Source organism: Scyliorhinus torazame, chromosome 10 (genome assembly GCF_047496885.1).
Source record: "Scyliorhinus torazame isolate Kashiwa2021f chromosome 10, sScyTor2.1, whole genome shotgun sequence".
Classification (NCBI taxonomy): Eukaryota; Metazoa; Chordata; class Chondrichthyes; order Carcharhiniformes; family Scyliorhinidae; genus Scyliorhinus; species Scyliorhinus torazame.
This window is the reverse complement of record NC_092716.1, coordinates 92785463-92798498: the sequence shown is the minus strand read 5'-3', so window position 1 is coordinate 92798498 and position 13036 is coordinate 92785463. Positions and strand designations below refer to the sequence as shown.

General features: G+C 48.4%; 1 protein-coding gene across 2 annotated transcripts in view; it reads right to left on the bottom strand.

Moving 5' to 3' along the window:
• Positions 1-4392: 4392 nt before the first annotated feature.
• LOC140430760 (probable D-lactate dehydrogenase, mitochondrial) overlaps positions 4393-13036 on the bottom strand; it is a 90549-nt gene continuing 81905 nt past the window's right edge. For both annotated transcript variants that reach the window (XM_072518439.1, XM_072518440.1), the window contains one exon: positions 4393-5875. In XM_072518439.1, the coding sequence (XP_072374540.1) occupies positions 5710-5875 (166 nt within the window). In that variant the 3' untranslated portion in view covers positions 4393-5709. The remainder of the gene's footprint in view (positions 5876-13036) is intronic.

The window sequence follows — 13036 nt, the reverse complement described above, 5'->3', positions numbered from 1 at the left end:
TTGTGGGTGAGCCCCTGCACGCTGGGATTTCCCTTTGTTATGCGGACCCTCCAAAGTGGCTGCATGCGGTGGCTCTGTGTCCCCTGCTGCCATGTGTGATCCGTCGTAGCCAGCCTTGCACCCTGTCCCTCCTGTGCCTCTGTTGTCTCCATGAGGTTTTCTCCCTTCTCCCCTCCCTCCTTGTCACTGCGAGTGCCCCCGAGTCTTTCTCCCCCCACCCCGACATCCCTTCGCTCATACATCTTGGAACTAGCTTACCGCTAGTGTGGTGGTCCCCCCACGGGGTGAATCTATACCCCCCCCCCAATCGCTGCGTTTCTTTATCCCCCCCCCCTTATCTTTGCTCCACCCCCTTCTGCACTCTGCTGTTCTGGCCCCTCCTCTGTGAGTCTTAGTTCTAACATTCCAAGCCAGGCGGTACAGTCCCACGCAAAACAGTTTCACATTGTCCCAGTCCTTGGGGCATCCGGTTCATTAAGGTTTTGTTGCTGTCTTCCCAGTCCGTGTTTGTGGACTAATTCGTCTGCATCTGTCAGTGCAGTGAAATAACATTCCCTTCCTGGAAAGTCACCCAGAGCCTGACTGGGTACAGCATTCCATATTTTACACTGTTCATATAAAGGGCTGCCTTGACCCTGTTAAACTCTGCCCAGCGCTTGGCCAGGTCTGCCACAATGTCTTGGTACATCCGGATTGGGTGTTCCTCACAGTTGCAGGACTTTGTTTGCAAGAAGGTGAAACAACTGAATGGGAACAAGAGAATCAGGCCAGTATGATTCAGAGGAAGAGCAGACAGGGAGATGTTGCAAAACACAGCGGGTCTGGTGGACTGAAGTGCATTTGTTTCAATGCGAGAAGTGTAACAGGTAAGGCAGATGAACTTAGAGCTTGGATTAGTACTTGGAACTATGATGTTGTTGCCATTACAGAGACTTGGTTGAGGGAGGGACAGGATTGGCAGCTAAACGTTCCAGGATATAGACGTTTCAGGCGGGATAGAGGGGGATGTGAAAGGTGTGGGGGAGTTGCACTACTGATTAAGGAGAATATCACAGCTGTACTGCGGGAGGACACCTCAGAGGGATCATGCAGCGAGGCAGTATGGATAGAGCTCAGGAATAGGAAGGATGTAATCACAATGTTGGGGGTTTACTACAGGCCCCGCAACAGCCAGCAGGAGATAGAGGAGCAGATATGTAGGCAGTTTTTGAAAAGGTGTAGAAACAAAAGGATTGTTGTGGTGGGTAATTTTAACTTCCCCTAAATTGACTGGGACTCACTTAGTGCGAGTGGCTTGAATGGGGCAGAGTTTATAAGGTGCATTCTGGAGGGCTTTTTGAAACAATATGTACATAGTCCCACTAGGAAAGGGGCCATACTGGATCTGCATTAGGGAATGAACCCAGCCAGATGGTTGAAGTTTCAGTAGGGGAGCATTTCGGGAACAGTAACCATAATTCAGTAAGTTTTAAGGTACTGTTGGACAAAGATAATAGTAGTCCTCGGGTGAAGGTGCTAAATTGGGGGAAGGCAAATTATACCAATATTTGGCAGGAACTGAAGAATCTAAATTGGGGATAGATGTTTGAGGGTAAATCAACATCTGGCATGTGGGAGGCTTTCAAGTGCCAGTTGATAGGAATTCAGGAGCGGCATGTTTCTGTGAGGAAGAAGGATAAGTATATGGCATATTTTGAGAACCTTGGATAACGAGGGATATTGTGAGCCAGGTCCAAAAGAATAAGGAAGCATTTATAAGGGCTAGAAGGCTGGGATCAGCGAATCCTGTGAGGAATATAAGGAAAATAAGAAGGAACTTAAGCAAGAAGTTCAGGAGGGCTAAAAGGGATCATGGAAAGCCACTGGCAAACAGGATTAAGGAAAATCTCAAGGCTTTTAAATGTATATAAAGAGCAAGAGGGTAGTCAGGTAAAGGGTTGACCTACTCAAGGACAGGGAAGGGAATCTATGCATGGAACCAGAGGAAATGGGTGAGGTATTGAATGAGTACTTTGCATTCGTATTCACCAAAGAGGAGTTGGTGGATGATGAGACTGGGGAAGGGTGTGTAGATAGTCTGGGTCACATCGAGATCAAAAAGGAGGCGGTGTTGGACGTCTTGAAAAACATTACGGTAGGTAAATCCCAGGGCCTAATGGGATTTACACCAGAATACTGAGGGAGGCGAGGGAGGATATTGCTGGGGCCTTGACAGAAATCTTTGCATCCTCACTAGCTACAGGTGAGGTCCCAGAGACTGAAGAATAGCTAATGTTGTTCCTTTGTTTAAGAAGGGTAGCAAGGATAATCCAGGAAATTACGGCCGGTGAGCCTTACATCTGTGGTTGGGAAATTATTGGAGAGGATTCTTCGAGACAAAATTTACTCCCATTTGGAAGCAAATGGATGTATTAGCGAGAGGCAGCATGGTTTTATGAAGGGGAGGTCGTGTCTCACTAACTTGATCGAGTTTTTCGAGGAAGTGACGAAGATGATTGATGAAGCAGGCCCTGAGTCTGGGTGGTTTCCTTTCATTTAGCAACCTGGCAGTAAAAAGGCTGTTCATGAAACCAAATTAATTATATGACAGCTTCAATAGCAAGTAGTCCTGTGACATAAACGCAGCATGAGCCTTCACCACTGCAGTTATTGGCAACATTTTACATTAAACTAAATATTGTATATTTCCATGTGACTTTTGAGATATTTTTGTACTGGACTGAAGTCAATCACTGCCATTCCAATTGCAGATAAGATATTGGCTGTCAAATAAATGAATTCATTTTTGTACTAAGAAGATCGAGAATACAGTTTTGTCCCAGCTTGGCTTCTTGAGCTGCAGAGACACCCCTGGGTGTATCTTTTGCAAATCACAACTTAAACTACACTCAGGAATATTCTAGAAAATATTCAAATTATTTTCAACATTCCTTTTTTCCTCATATCATTTTTGGATCTGATTTTTCTTTGTAAATCATGGCGCTGAAGATTATAATCTGCCATTTTTACATTCAAAGATTCTCGCGATGGATGTGCGGGGCATACTGGGGACTAGCTTCTCCGTTCCTGCATCTAAGTGCTGACATCAACGGAGGATCCGTGGTGTTCCACGACTGAAAAACGCTGTGAAACCTGCACCGATTTTGCTACCGGTGAGGGGCTAGCACCGGCGCCACGTGAAACACCCGCGAAACGCATGGAGAATCGCCAGATCCGTGCTGCACATGCGCAGGGCTGACAATCTGCAGCTGCGTGTAAGACTACTGCGTACCCACCCATCCCGACCCCACAGCCCATCTCCTGGCCCCACCACTACCCCCAGCCTGGCAGAAGCCCCTCAGCCAGCGGCACGGATCTCAGTCGAGTGTGGCAGTGTTGGACACTGTCAGCACGCCCTCTCTCTCTCTGTAGCCGCCACGCCAGGCTCACGACCGCTGAGACCACACGTGGCACGCGCCATCAGGAAATCGGCCCATCAGAGGTACAGCATTACGGTGGGCCCGCTAATAACATTCCAACGGGATTGTGACAAAACGCGTGTCCCGATGACGCTGATTGGGCGGGGGAGCGGAGCATCGTGACCCAGTGTCAAACCAGCACCTTCCACGATTTTGGCTTCGGGAGCCATTCTCCACCCGATCGCCGTTCCCGATTTCGGCATTGGGCAACGGAGAATACTGCCCTGGATTTCTCTACGCACGACTGAAAGATTGCACCAACATTGGTAATTGTTTCTTATGGGAATGAACTATAAGGAAAAACAAGTCAGAAAAGCACATTTACCCATGACTAGAGTAGAAGGAATGACATGGATTGTGAAGTATTTTCGTCTATGATAAAGCAGGTCTTACCAGGGGAAGTCAGTAATGACCGTTTAATGTAGTGACGGCCTCATGGGTCACACGCAGCGCATTATTCCTGATAAAACTCTTTGATTTCACTTGGCAATTTACCCCTTACCTGTTCCAAAACATGTAGTTGTAGCTCCTTAGAATTGCTATCTCGATTATTTGCCTTAGTTTGGTATATTTCCAATTGCAAGTGAATGTTCAGCAAATGAGGAAGAATGTTGGACTAATTTTGGTATGAAACTCAAACTCCAGTTATGAAAGCTCCTGCCCAGTCCAATCCTCAATCATCTTCCTGACATGGTAGTGCTTGAACCCATGCTGTACTCTTATTTATCTCTTGCTTTTTTAGGAATTCTGGTTGCATTTCAGAACAAAAGCTTTTCTATGAGATGGGAGGGAAAGGTGGAACTCAACTTGGCCAAGATGTTCTTTAAAGGGAGAGTATTCCCGGAGTAATATTCTTCCCCATGATAGGGTATGATGGTTCCTACTTGCATTTGGATGCTGCATTTTCACCAAAGAACTAAGGAAGACACTGCACTGGAGATAACAGTTTTATTAGTCACATTTATCGCAATATAATCATTACGTGACACACATAATACATCCTCCTCACTGAAGGAAATTTTAAATTAAAAAAATTTAAATAGTAACATCTGAGGATAAAAACATGATTCATTTCATCTTTTTGTAAAATGTTCAATGGATTCTACAAATGTGAGGTAATGCATTTTGGAAGGTCTAATACAGGTAGGGAATATACAGTGAATGGTAGAACCCTCAAGAGTATTGACAGTCAGAGAGATCTAGGTGTACAGGTCCACAGGTCACTGAAAGGGGCAACACAGGTGGAGAAGTTAGTCAAGAAAGCATACGGCATGCTTGCCTTCATTGGCCGGGGCATTGAGTATAAAAATTGGCAAGTCATGTTGCAGCTGTATAGAACCTTAGTTAGGCCACACTTAGAGTATAGTGTTCAATTCTGGTCGCCACACCCTACCAGAAGGATGTGGAGGCTTTAGAGAGGGTGCAGAAGAGATTTACCAGGATGTTGCCTGGTATGGAGGGCATTAGCTAAGAGGAGAGGTTGAATAAACTTGGTTTGTTCTCACTGGAACGAAGGAGGTTGAGGGGCGACCTGATAGAGGTCTACAAAATTATGAGGGCCATAAACAGAGTGGATAGTCAGATACTTTTTCCAAGGGAAGTGGGGTCAATTACTAGGGGACATAGGTTTAAGGTGCGAGGGCAAGGTTTAGAGGAGATGTACGAGGTAAGTTTTTTTACACAGAGGGTAGTGGGTGCCTGGAACTCGCTGCCGGAGGAGGTGGTGGAAGCAGGGACGATAGTGACATTTAAGGGGCATCTTGAAAAATACATGAATAGGATGGGAATAGAGGGATACGGACCCCAGAAGTGTAGAAGATTTTAGTTTAGACGGGCAGCATGGTCGGCGCAGGCTTGGAGAGCCGAAGGGCCTGTTCCTGTGCTGTACTTTTCTTTGTTCATTTTCAAGTGCTCCTTGCTATTTTATGATTCATTTGTATTTTATTATTTGATATCCAACAAGCCTACCATTTGTAAGGAATCAAGATCATTTTCAGCAAATCAATTGATAAATTACTCAAGTTAAAACTGGTGTAACCTTTATCTGTCATGCACATGTGTTTTCTTTCAAATCTAATGTCCAGTACTCATTCTTGTTGTGTAACACTACCCTGTAAAACTTCCTCACGCATTTCCTTTCGAAGGAGATTTTAAACTTCAGTTCATTGTTCCCAATGACACTCATACTTGCAAATTATAGGGAAGTGGAGATCTTTGGACAGAAAAAGGGGCCTACCCTCACTCGAGTACTCTACACCACTTTGCCAGGATTCATGATGCCTTTCGGGTCTAACGCAGCCTTAATTTCCCTCATCACTTGCATACCGACAGCACCAATTTCTTCAGTCAGGAGCTGTCGTTTACCCACACCTATGCCGTGCTCCCCAGTACAGGTACCGTGCATGGCCAGAGCTCTTCTGTGGGAGAAAGAAGGGGAAGAGTCCAATTAGCCAGCTAACCTATTACAATACAGTATTTTCCCATTCTGTAAGGTGCTGCAGTTTAAGTAGCTTAAGGATAGAGCATTAACGTTCACACAAATCTATTTGAATCTTTAGTAAGGCAACTTTGTCAGTTCCCAACAGACCCATGGACTGAGAAACAAGGGACAAATCAACAACATAAAAAGATTTCTTACCAAACAGTGGATTGGCTACACACTGTTCCCATCCTTCCAACTGGCATAGCAATGCATAAGACTCACAAGTGCATTTGTTTAGAAGTCTCTAAAAAATACCTCCGCATGACTTCCGGGTGCGGCGATGACCAGCTGAGTCGCACGTTTCGGCAGCTCCCTGTGAAACGGACTTTTGGGCTCTTGATAGGAGCCCCAACGGCAATTTTGACGGCTAAAAACACTGTGCGGTAAACCAGAAGGGAATCCCCCCTGGATACGGATGGAAAAAGGAGGAGAGAGTGGCCAGATTGCAGTGGATCCTTTAGAACAGCGGCAAGGAAGGCAAGCAAAAACCAAGATGGCGTCGGAAGGTGGCAGTTTAACATGGGGCCCTGAACAACAAGAGTTCTTGAAATGCTGTGTGGAAGAGATCAAAAAGGAAATGAAGAAAGAGCTGTTGGCCCCGATACTACAGGCGATCGAAGGGCTAAAGGAGGAACAAAAGACCCAGGAGCGGGAGCTTCGGGTCGTGAAGGCAAAGGCAGCCGAGAATGAGGACGATATACAGGGCCTGGTGGTGAAGACGGAGACGCAGGAGGCACATCAGAAACGATGTGTGGAAAGGTTGGAGGTACTGGAAAACAACGCAAGGAGGAACAACCTGAGGATTCTTGGTCTTCCTGAAGGTGTGGAGGGAGCGGACGTCGGGGCATATGTGAGCACGATGCTGCACTCGTTAATGGGAGCGGAGGCCCCGGCGGGTCCGTTGGAGGTGGAGGGAGCATACCGAGTGATGGCGCGAGGACCGAGAGCAGGAGAAATTCCCAGAGCCATAGTGGTGAGATTCCTCCGTTTTAAGGATAGAGAAATGGTCCTTAGATGGGCGAAGAAAACTCGGAGCAGTAAATGGGAGAACGCGGTGATCCGCGTTTATCAAGACTGGAGTGCGGAGGTGGCGAGAAGGAGGGCGAGCTTTAATCGGGCCAAGGCGGTGCTTCATAAAAAGAAGATAAAATTTGGAATGCTGCAACCGGCAAGACTGTGGGTCACATATCAAGGGAGGCACCACTACTTTGAGACGGCGGATGAAGCGTGGACTTTTATTGTGGAAGAAAAACTGGAATGAGCGGGTTATTAAAAAGAACGTTCGAACAAAGTGGTGGGGCGAATGTGGGGGGCAAAGAGGGGTTTTATGTACTAATCCTGCGATGTGGTAACTTTTCTCTCTCCCACAGGTGGTGATGGGGGGAGGAGGGGAGGTGGAGGAGATGGGGCGTTGGCCATTGGGGGCGGGGCCAAGGGAGAAGCGCGGGCTTGGTTCCCGCGCTATGATAATCATGGCGGGAATAGAGAAGCAGGAAGGAGGGGGCGTCGCACGGTGCGAGCCGAGGTCACGGGGGGAAGCCGAGGTCAGCCAGAGTTTGCTGACTTCTGGGAGCAACATGGGGGGAGTAATTACGCTAGCGGGGGATCTAGCGGGGGGGGTGGGAGGGGGGAATTACTGGGTTGCTGCTGCTGGGGAGAGGGGGGAGCTGGTATGGGAGAGGATGGGCGGGGGGGCACCGCCTGGGGGAGATACAGCTGCGTGGGAACCGGGTGAGGAGCTGGAAAAAGGGGATGGCTAATCGACAAGGGGGGGGGGGGGGCGGGGTAGGAAGCCCCCCAACTCGGCTGATCACGTGGAACGTGAGAGGGCTGAACGGGCCGATAAAGAGGGCACGGGTACTCGCACACCTTAAGAAACTTAAGGCAGATGTGGTTATGTTACAGGAAACGCACCTGAAACTGATAGACCAGGTTAGGCTACGCAAAGGATGGGTGGGGCAGGTGTTCCATTCGGGGCTAGATGCGAAAAACAGGGGGGTGGCTATATTAGTGGGGAAGCGGGTAATGTTCGAGGCAAAGACTATAGTGGCGGATAACGGGGGCAGATACGTGATGGTGAGTGGCAAACTACAGGGGGAGACGGTGGTTTTGGTAAACGTATATGCCCCAAACTGGGATGATGCCAATTTTATGAGGCGGATGCTAGGACGCATTCCGGACCTAGAGATGGGAAAGCTGATAATGGGGGGAGATTTTAATACGGTGTTGGAACCAGGGCTGGATAGGTCGAAGTCCAGGACTGGAAGGAGGCCGGCAGCAGCCAAGGTACTTAAAGATTTTATGGAGCAGATGGGAGGTGTAGACCCGTGGAGATTTAGCAGACCTAGGAGTAAGGAGTTCTCGTTTTTCTCCTATGTCCATAAAGTCTACTCGCGAATAGACTTTTTTGTGCTGGGAAGGGCGTTGATCCCGAAGGTGAGGGGAACGAAGTATACGGCTATAGCCATTTCGGATCACGCTCCACACTGGGTGGACTTGGAGATAGGGGAGGAAACAGGAGGGCGCCCACCCTGGAGAATGGACATGGGACTAATGGCAGATGAGGGGGTGTGTCTAAGGGTGAGGGGGTGCATTGAAAAGTACTTGGAACTCAATGATAATGGGGAGGTCCAGGTGGGAGTGGTCTGGGAGGCGTTGAAGGCGGTGGTTAGAGGGGAGCTGATATCAATAAGGGCACATAAAGGGAAGCAGGAGAGTAAGGAACGGGAGCGGTTGCTGCAAGAACTTTTGAGGGTGGACAGACAATATGCGGAAGCACCGGAGGAGGGACTGTACAGGGAAAGGCAAAGGCTACATGTAGAATTTGACTTGCTGACTACAGGCACTGCAGAGGCACAATGGAGGAAGGCACAGGGTGTACAGTACGAATATGGGGAGAAGGCAAGCAGGTTGCTGGCACACCAATTGAGGAAAAGGGGAGCAGCGAGGGAAATAGGGGGAGTGAGGGATGAGGAAGGAGAGATGGAGCGGGGAGCGGAGAGAGTGAATGGAGTGTTCAAGACATTTTATAAAAAATTATATGAAGCTCAACCCCCGGATGGGAGGGAGAGAATGATGGGCTTCTTGGATCGGCTGGAATTTCCCAAGGTGGAAGAGCAGGAAAGGGTGGGACTGGGAGCACAGATCGAGGTAGAAGAAGTGGTGAAAGGAATTAGGAGCATGCAGGCGGGAAAGGCCCCGGGAGCGGATGGATTCCCAGTCGAATTCTATAGAAATTATGTGGACTTGCTCGCCCCGGTACTGACGAGGACCTTTAATGAGGCAAAGGAAAGGGGACAACTGCCCCCGACTATGTCTGAAGCAACAATATCGCTTCTCTTAAAGAAGGAAAAGGACCCGCTACAATGCGGGTCCTATAGACCTATTTCCCTCCTAAATGTAGATGCCAAGGTCCTGGCCAAGGTAATGGCAATGAGAATAGAGGAATGTGTCCCGGGGGTGGTCTACGAGGACCAAACTGGGTTTGTGAAGGGGAGACAGCTGAACACGAATATACGGAGGTTGTTAGGGGTAATGATGATGGCCCCACCAGAGGGAGAAACGGAGATAGTAGTGGCGATGGATGCCGAGAAAGCATTTGATAGAGTGGAGTGGGATTATTTGTGGGAGGTGTTGAGGAGATTTGGTTTTGGAGAGGGGTATGTTAGATGGGTGCAGCTGTTGTATAGGGCCCCAGTGGCGAGCGTGGTCACGAATGGACGGGGATCTGCATATTTTCGGCTCCATAGAGGGACAAGGCAGGGATGCCCTCTGTCCCCATTATTGTTTGCACTGGCGATTGAGCCCCTGGCGATAGCGTTGAGGGGTTCCAAGAAGTGGAGGGGAGTACTTAGGGGAGGAGAAGAGCACCGGGTATCTTTGTATGCGGACGATTTGCTACTATACGTGGCGGACCCGGCGGAGGGGATGCCAGAAATAATGCGGATACTTGGGGAGTTTGGGGATTTTTCAGGGTAGAAATTGAACATGGGGAAAAGTGAGTTGTTTGTGGTGCATCCAGGGGAGCAGAGTAGAGAAATAGAGGACCTACCGTTGAGGAAGGTAACAAGGGACTTTCGTTACCTGGGGATCAAGATAGCTAAGAATTGGGGCACATTGCATAGGTTAAATTTAACGCGGTTGGTGAAACAGATGGAGGAGGATTTCAAGAGATGGGATATGGTATCCCTGTCAATGGCAGGGAGGGTGCAGGCGGTTAAGATGGTGGTCCTCCCGAGATTCCTCTTTGTGTTTCAGTGCCTCCCGGTGGTGATCACGAAGGCTTTTTTTAAAAGGATTGAAAAGAGCATCATGGGTTTTGTGTGGGCCGGGAAGACCCCGAGAGTGAGGAAGGGATTCTTACAGCGTAGCAGGGATAGGGGGGGGGGTTGGCACTACCGAGCCTAAGTGAGTATTATTGGGCCGCTAATATTTCAATGGTGAGTAAGTGGATGGGAGAGGAGGAGGGAGCGGCGTGGAAGAGATTAGAGAGGGCGTCCTGTAGGGGGACTAGCCTACAGGCTATGGTGACAGCCCCATTGCCGTTCTCACCGAGGAACTACACCACAAGCCCGGTGGTGGTGGCTACACTGAAGATTTGGGGACAGTGGAGACGGCATAGGGGAAAGACTGGAGCCTTGGGGGGGGTCCCCGATAAGAAACAACCATAGGTTTGCCCCGGGGGGAATGGATGGGGGATATGGAATGTGGCAAAGAGCAGGAATAACGCAACTGAAAGATCTGTTTGTGGATGGGAAGTTTGCGAGTCTGGGAGCGCTGACCGAGAAATATGGGTTGCCCCAAGGGAATGCATTCAGGTATATGCAACTGAGGGCTTTTGCGAGGCAACAGGTGAGGGAATTCCCGCAGCTCCCGACACAAGAGGTGCAGGACAGAGTGATCTCAAAGACATGGGTGGGGGATGGTAAGGTGTCAGATATATATAGGGAAATGAGGGACGAAGGGGAGACTATGGTAGATGAACTAAAAGGGAAATGGGAAGAAGAGCTGGGGGAGGAGATCGAGGAGGGGCTGTGGGCAGATGCCCTAAGCAGGGTAAACCCGTCGTCCTCGTGTGCCAGGCTAAGCCTGATTCAGTTTAAGGTATTACACAGGGCACATATGACTGGAGCACGGCTCAGTAAATTTTTTGGGGTGGAGGATAGGTGTGCGAGGTGCTCAAGAAGCCCAGCGAATCATACCCATATGTTTTGGTCATGCCCGGCACTACAGGGGTTTTGGATGGGGGTGACAAAGGTGCTTTCAAAAGTAGTAGGAGTCCGGGTCGAACCAAGCTGGGGGTTGGCTATATTTGGGGTTGCACAAGAGCCGGGAGTGCAGGAGGCGAGAGAGGCCGATGTTTTGGCCTTTGCGTCCCTAGTAGCCCGGCGCAGGATATTGCTAATGTGGAAAGAAGCCAAGCCCCCGGGGGTGGAGACCTGGATAAATGACATGGCGGGGTTTATAAAGCTAGAGCGGATTAAGTTCGTCCTAAGGGGGTCGGCTCAAGGGTTCACCAGGCGGTAGCAACCGTTCGTCGAATACCTCGCAGAAAGATAGACGGAATGGGAAAAAGAAGGCAGCAGCAGCAGCCCAGGATCGGGGGTGGGGGGGGGGGGGGGGGGTGGGGGAAGGGGTTGGGGGGGGGGGGGGGGAGGAACCAGAAGGACTCTCAGGGTTGTTAATATATACTGTATAGTATGTATAGGTCGTTGCTACAGATAATTATATATTGGACTGTTAAATTATATTTTTGGAGAGTGTTACTTGTGACAAGGCAGTTGCCAATTAGGGCTAGTTTTCATTTTTGTTATTTATTATTTATTCATTTTTTGTTTATAAAATAGGTCATTGTTATTTGTGTTGTTATAATATTGTGTAAAGGATGCACAATGTACTGTGTTGGTTGACCAAAAATTTTCAATAAAATATTTAATAAAAAAAAAACCTCCGCATCTCAGTTTGCTTAGATTGCTGGATTCTGAAAAATATTCTCTACTATTTTTGGTCCAAAGTAGTTTCTCTTTCACAGCCAGACCAGGTGAGCTTTGACAACAAGTTGCAATGAAGCTGGCTGTATGAGGCCCCTCCCCACCAGAGGAACGGTGTTAAACACACCCACCGATTATTTTTCTGACCAAGTGTCAGAATATCTGGGCCGATTACCAGACTCTGTTCCTGGGGGAAACATGCCTATTTTCAGACAGAACCTGGCACTTTGCCATTTTTTCAAAACTCTCTGACCTGAAGATGCAGTGTGACTAGCGCATTTTGAAGCTTCAGTCTCAAAGTTATATTTTCCTTGGTTTGGCACAGTTCAATGTTGTTATTTTTCAATGCCCTGCCAAGACTGGACATGTTAATTGTCACCAGTCCCAGACCATATTTCCTTTAGTTTCAGCCCAACAAGTTGGTTCAACACATTTGATACCCTGTTTCTTCCTTCCAATGCGTCCTTGGATAAGTAACCTTGCCAATTGGCAGTGTCTTTAGAGAGGCAGTGTCTTTAGAGAGCTTGTTCAGTGTGTCTATGTTTGCGGACTAAAGCCAGGGCAATTCCGCAATGGCATTTCTTCTCACATCTAATGCAGCAGAACTGTGGCTCTATCCTCCTCACATCAAGCTGTGGAGGAGAACTTTTCCAAGAACTGAAGCTCCTACCTGCGCATACAGCGGTGGCACTCACTTCTCTTAATGCTGGGAGCAATAGAGAGGACAGAAAGATCTGCTCCTCTGAACATGTTCTAGCTTATATAGAACATAGAATGATACAGCGCAGTACAGGCCCTTCGGCCCACGATGTTGCACCAAAACAAAAGCCATCTAACCTACACTATGCCCTTATCATCCATATGCTTATCCAATAAACTTTTAAATGCCCTCAATGTTGGCGAGTTCACTACTGTAATAGTTCACTACTGTATAGCGAGAAAGACAGAGCAAGTGTCGGGATGGACAATACTGAGGCTGCTAAAGGCCACAATCTCCTTGTTTTGCCAACATGTGGTGTGGTGATTTGTGGCGATTGTCCCTTTAAAGGAAACACAGCAGAGTAAGGGTCACCTGGCTTGGGGAACCAATTGGGTTGAAGAGTGGG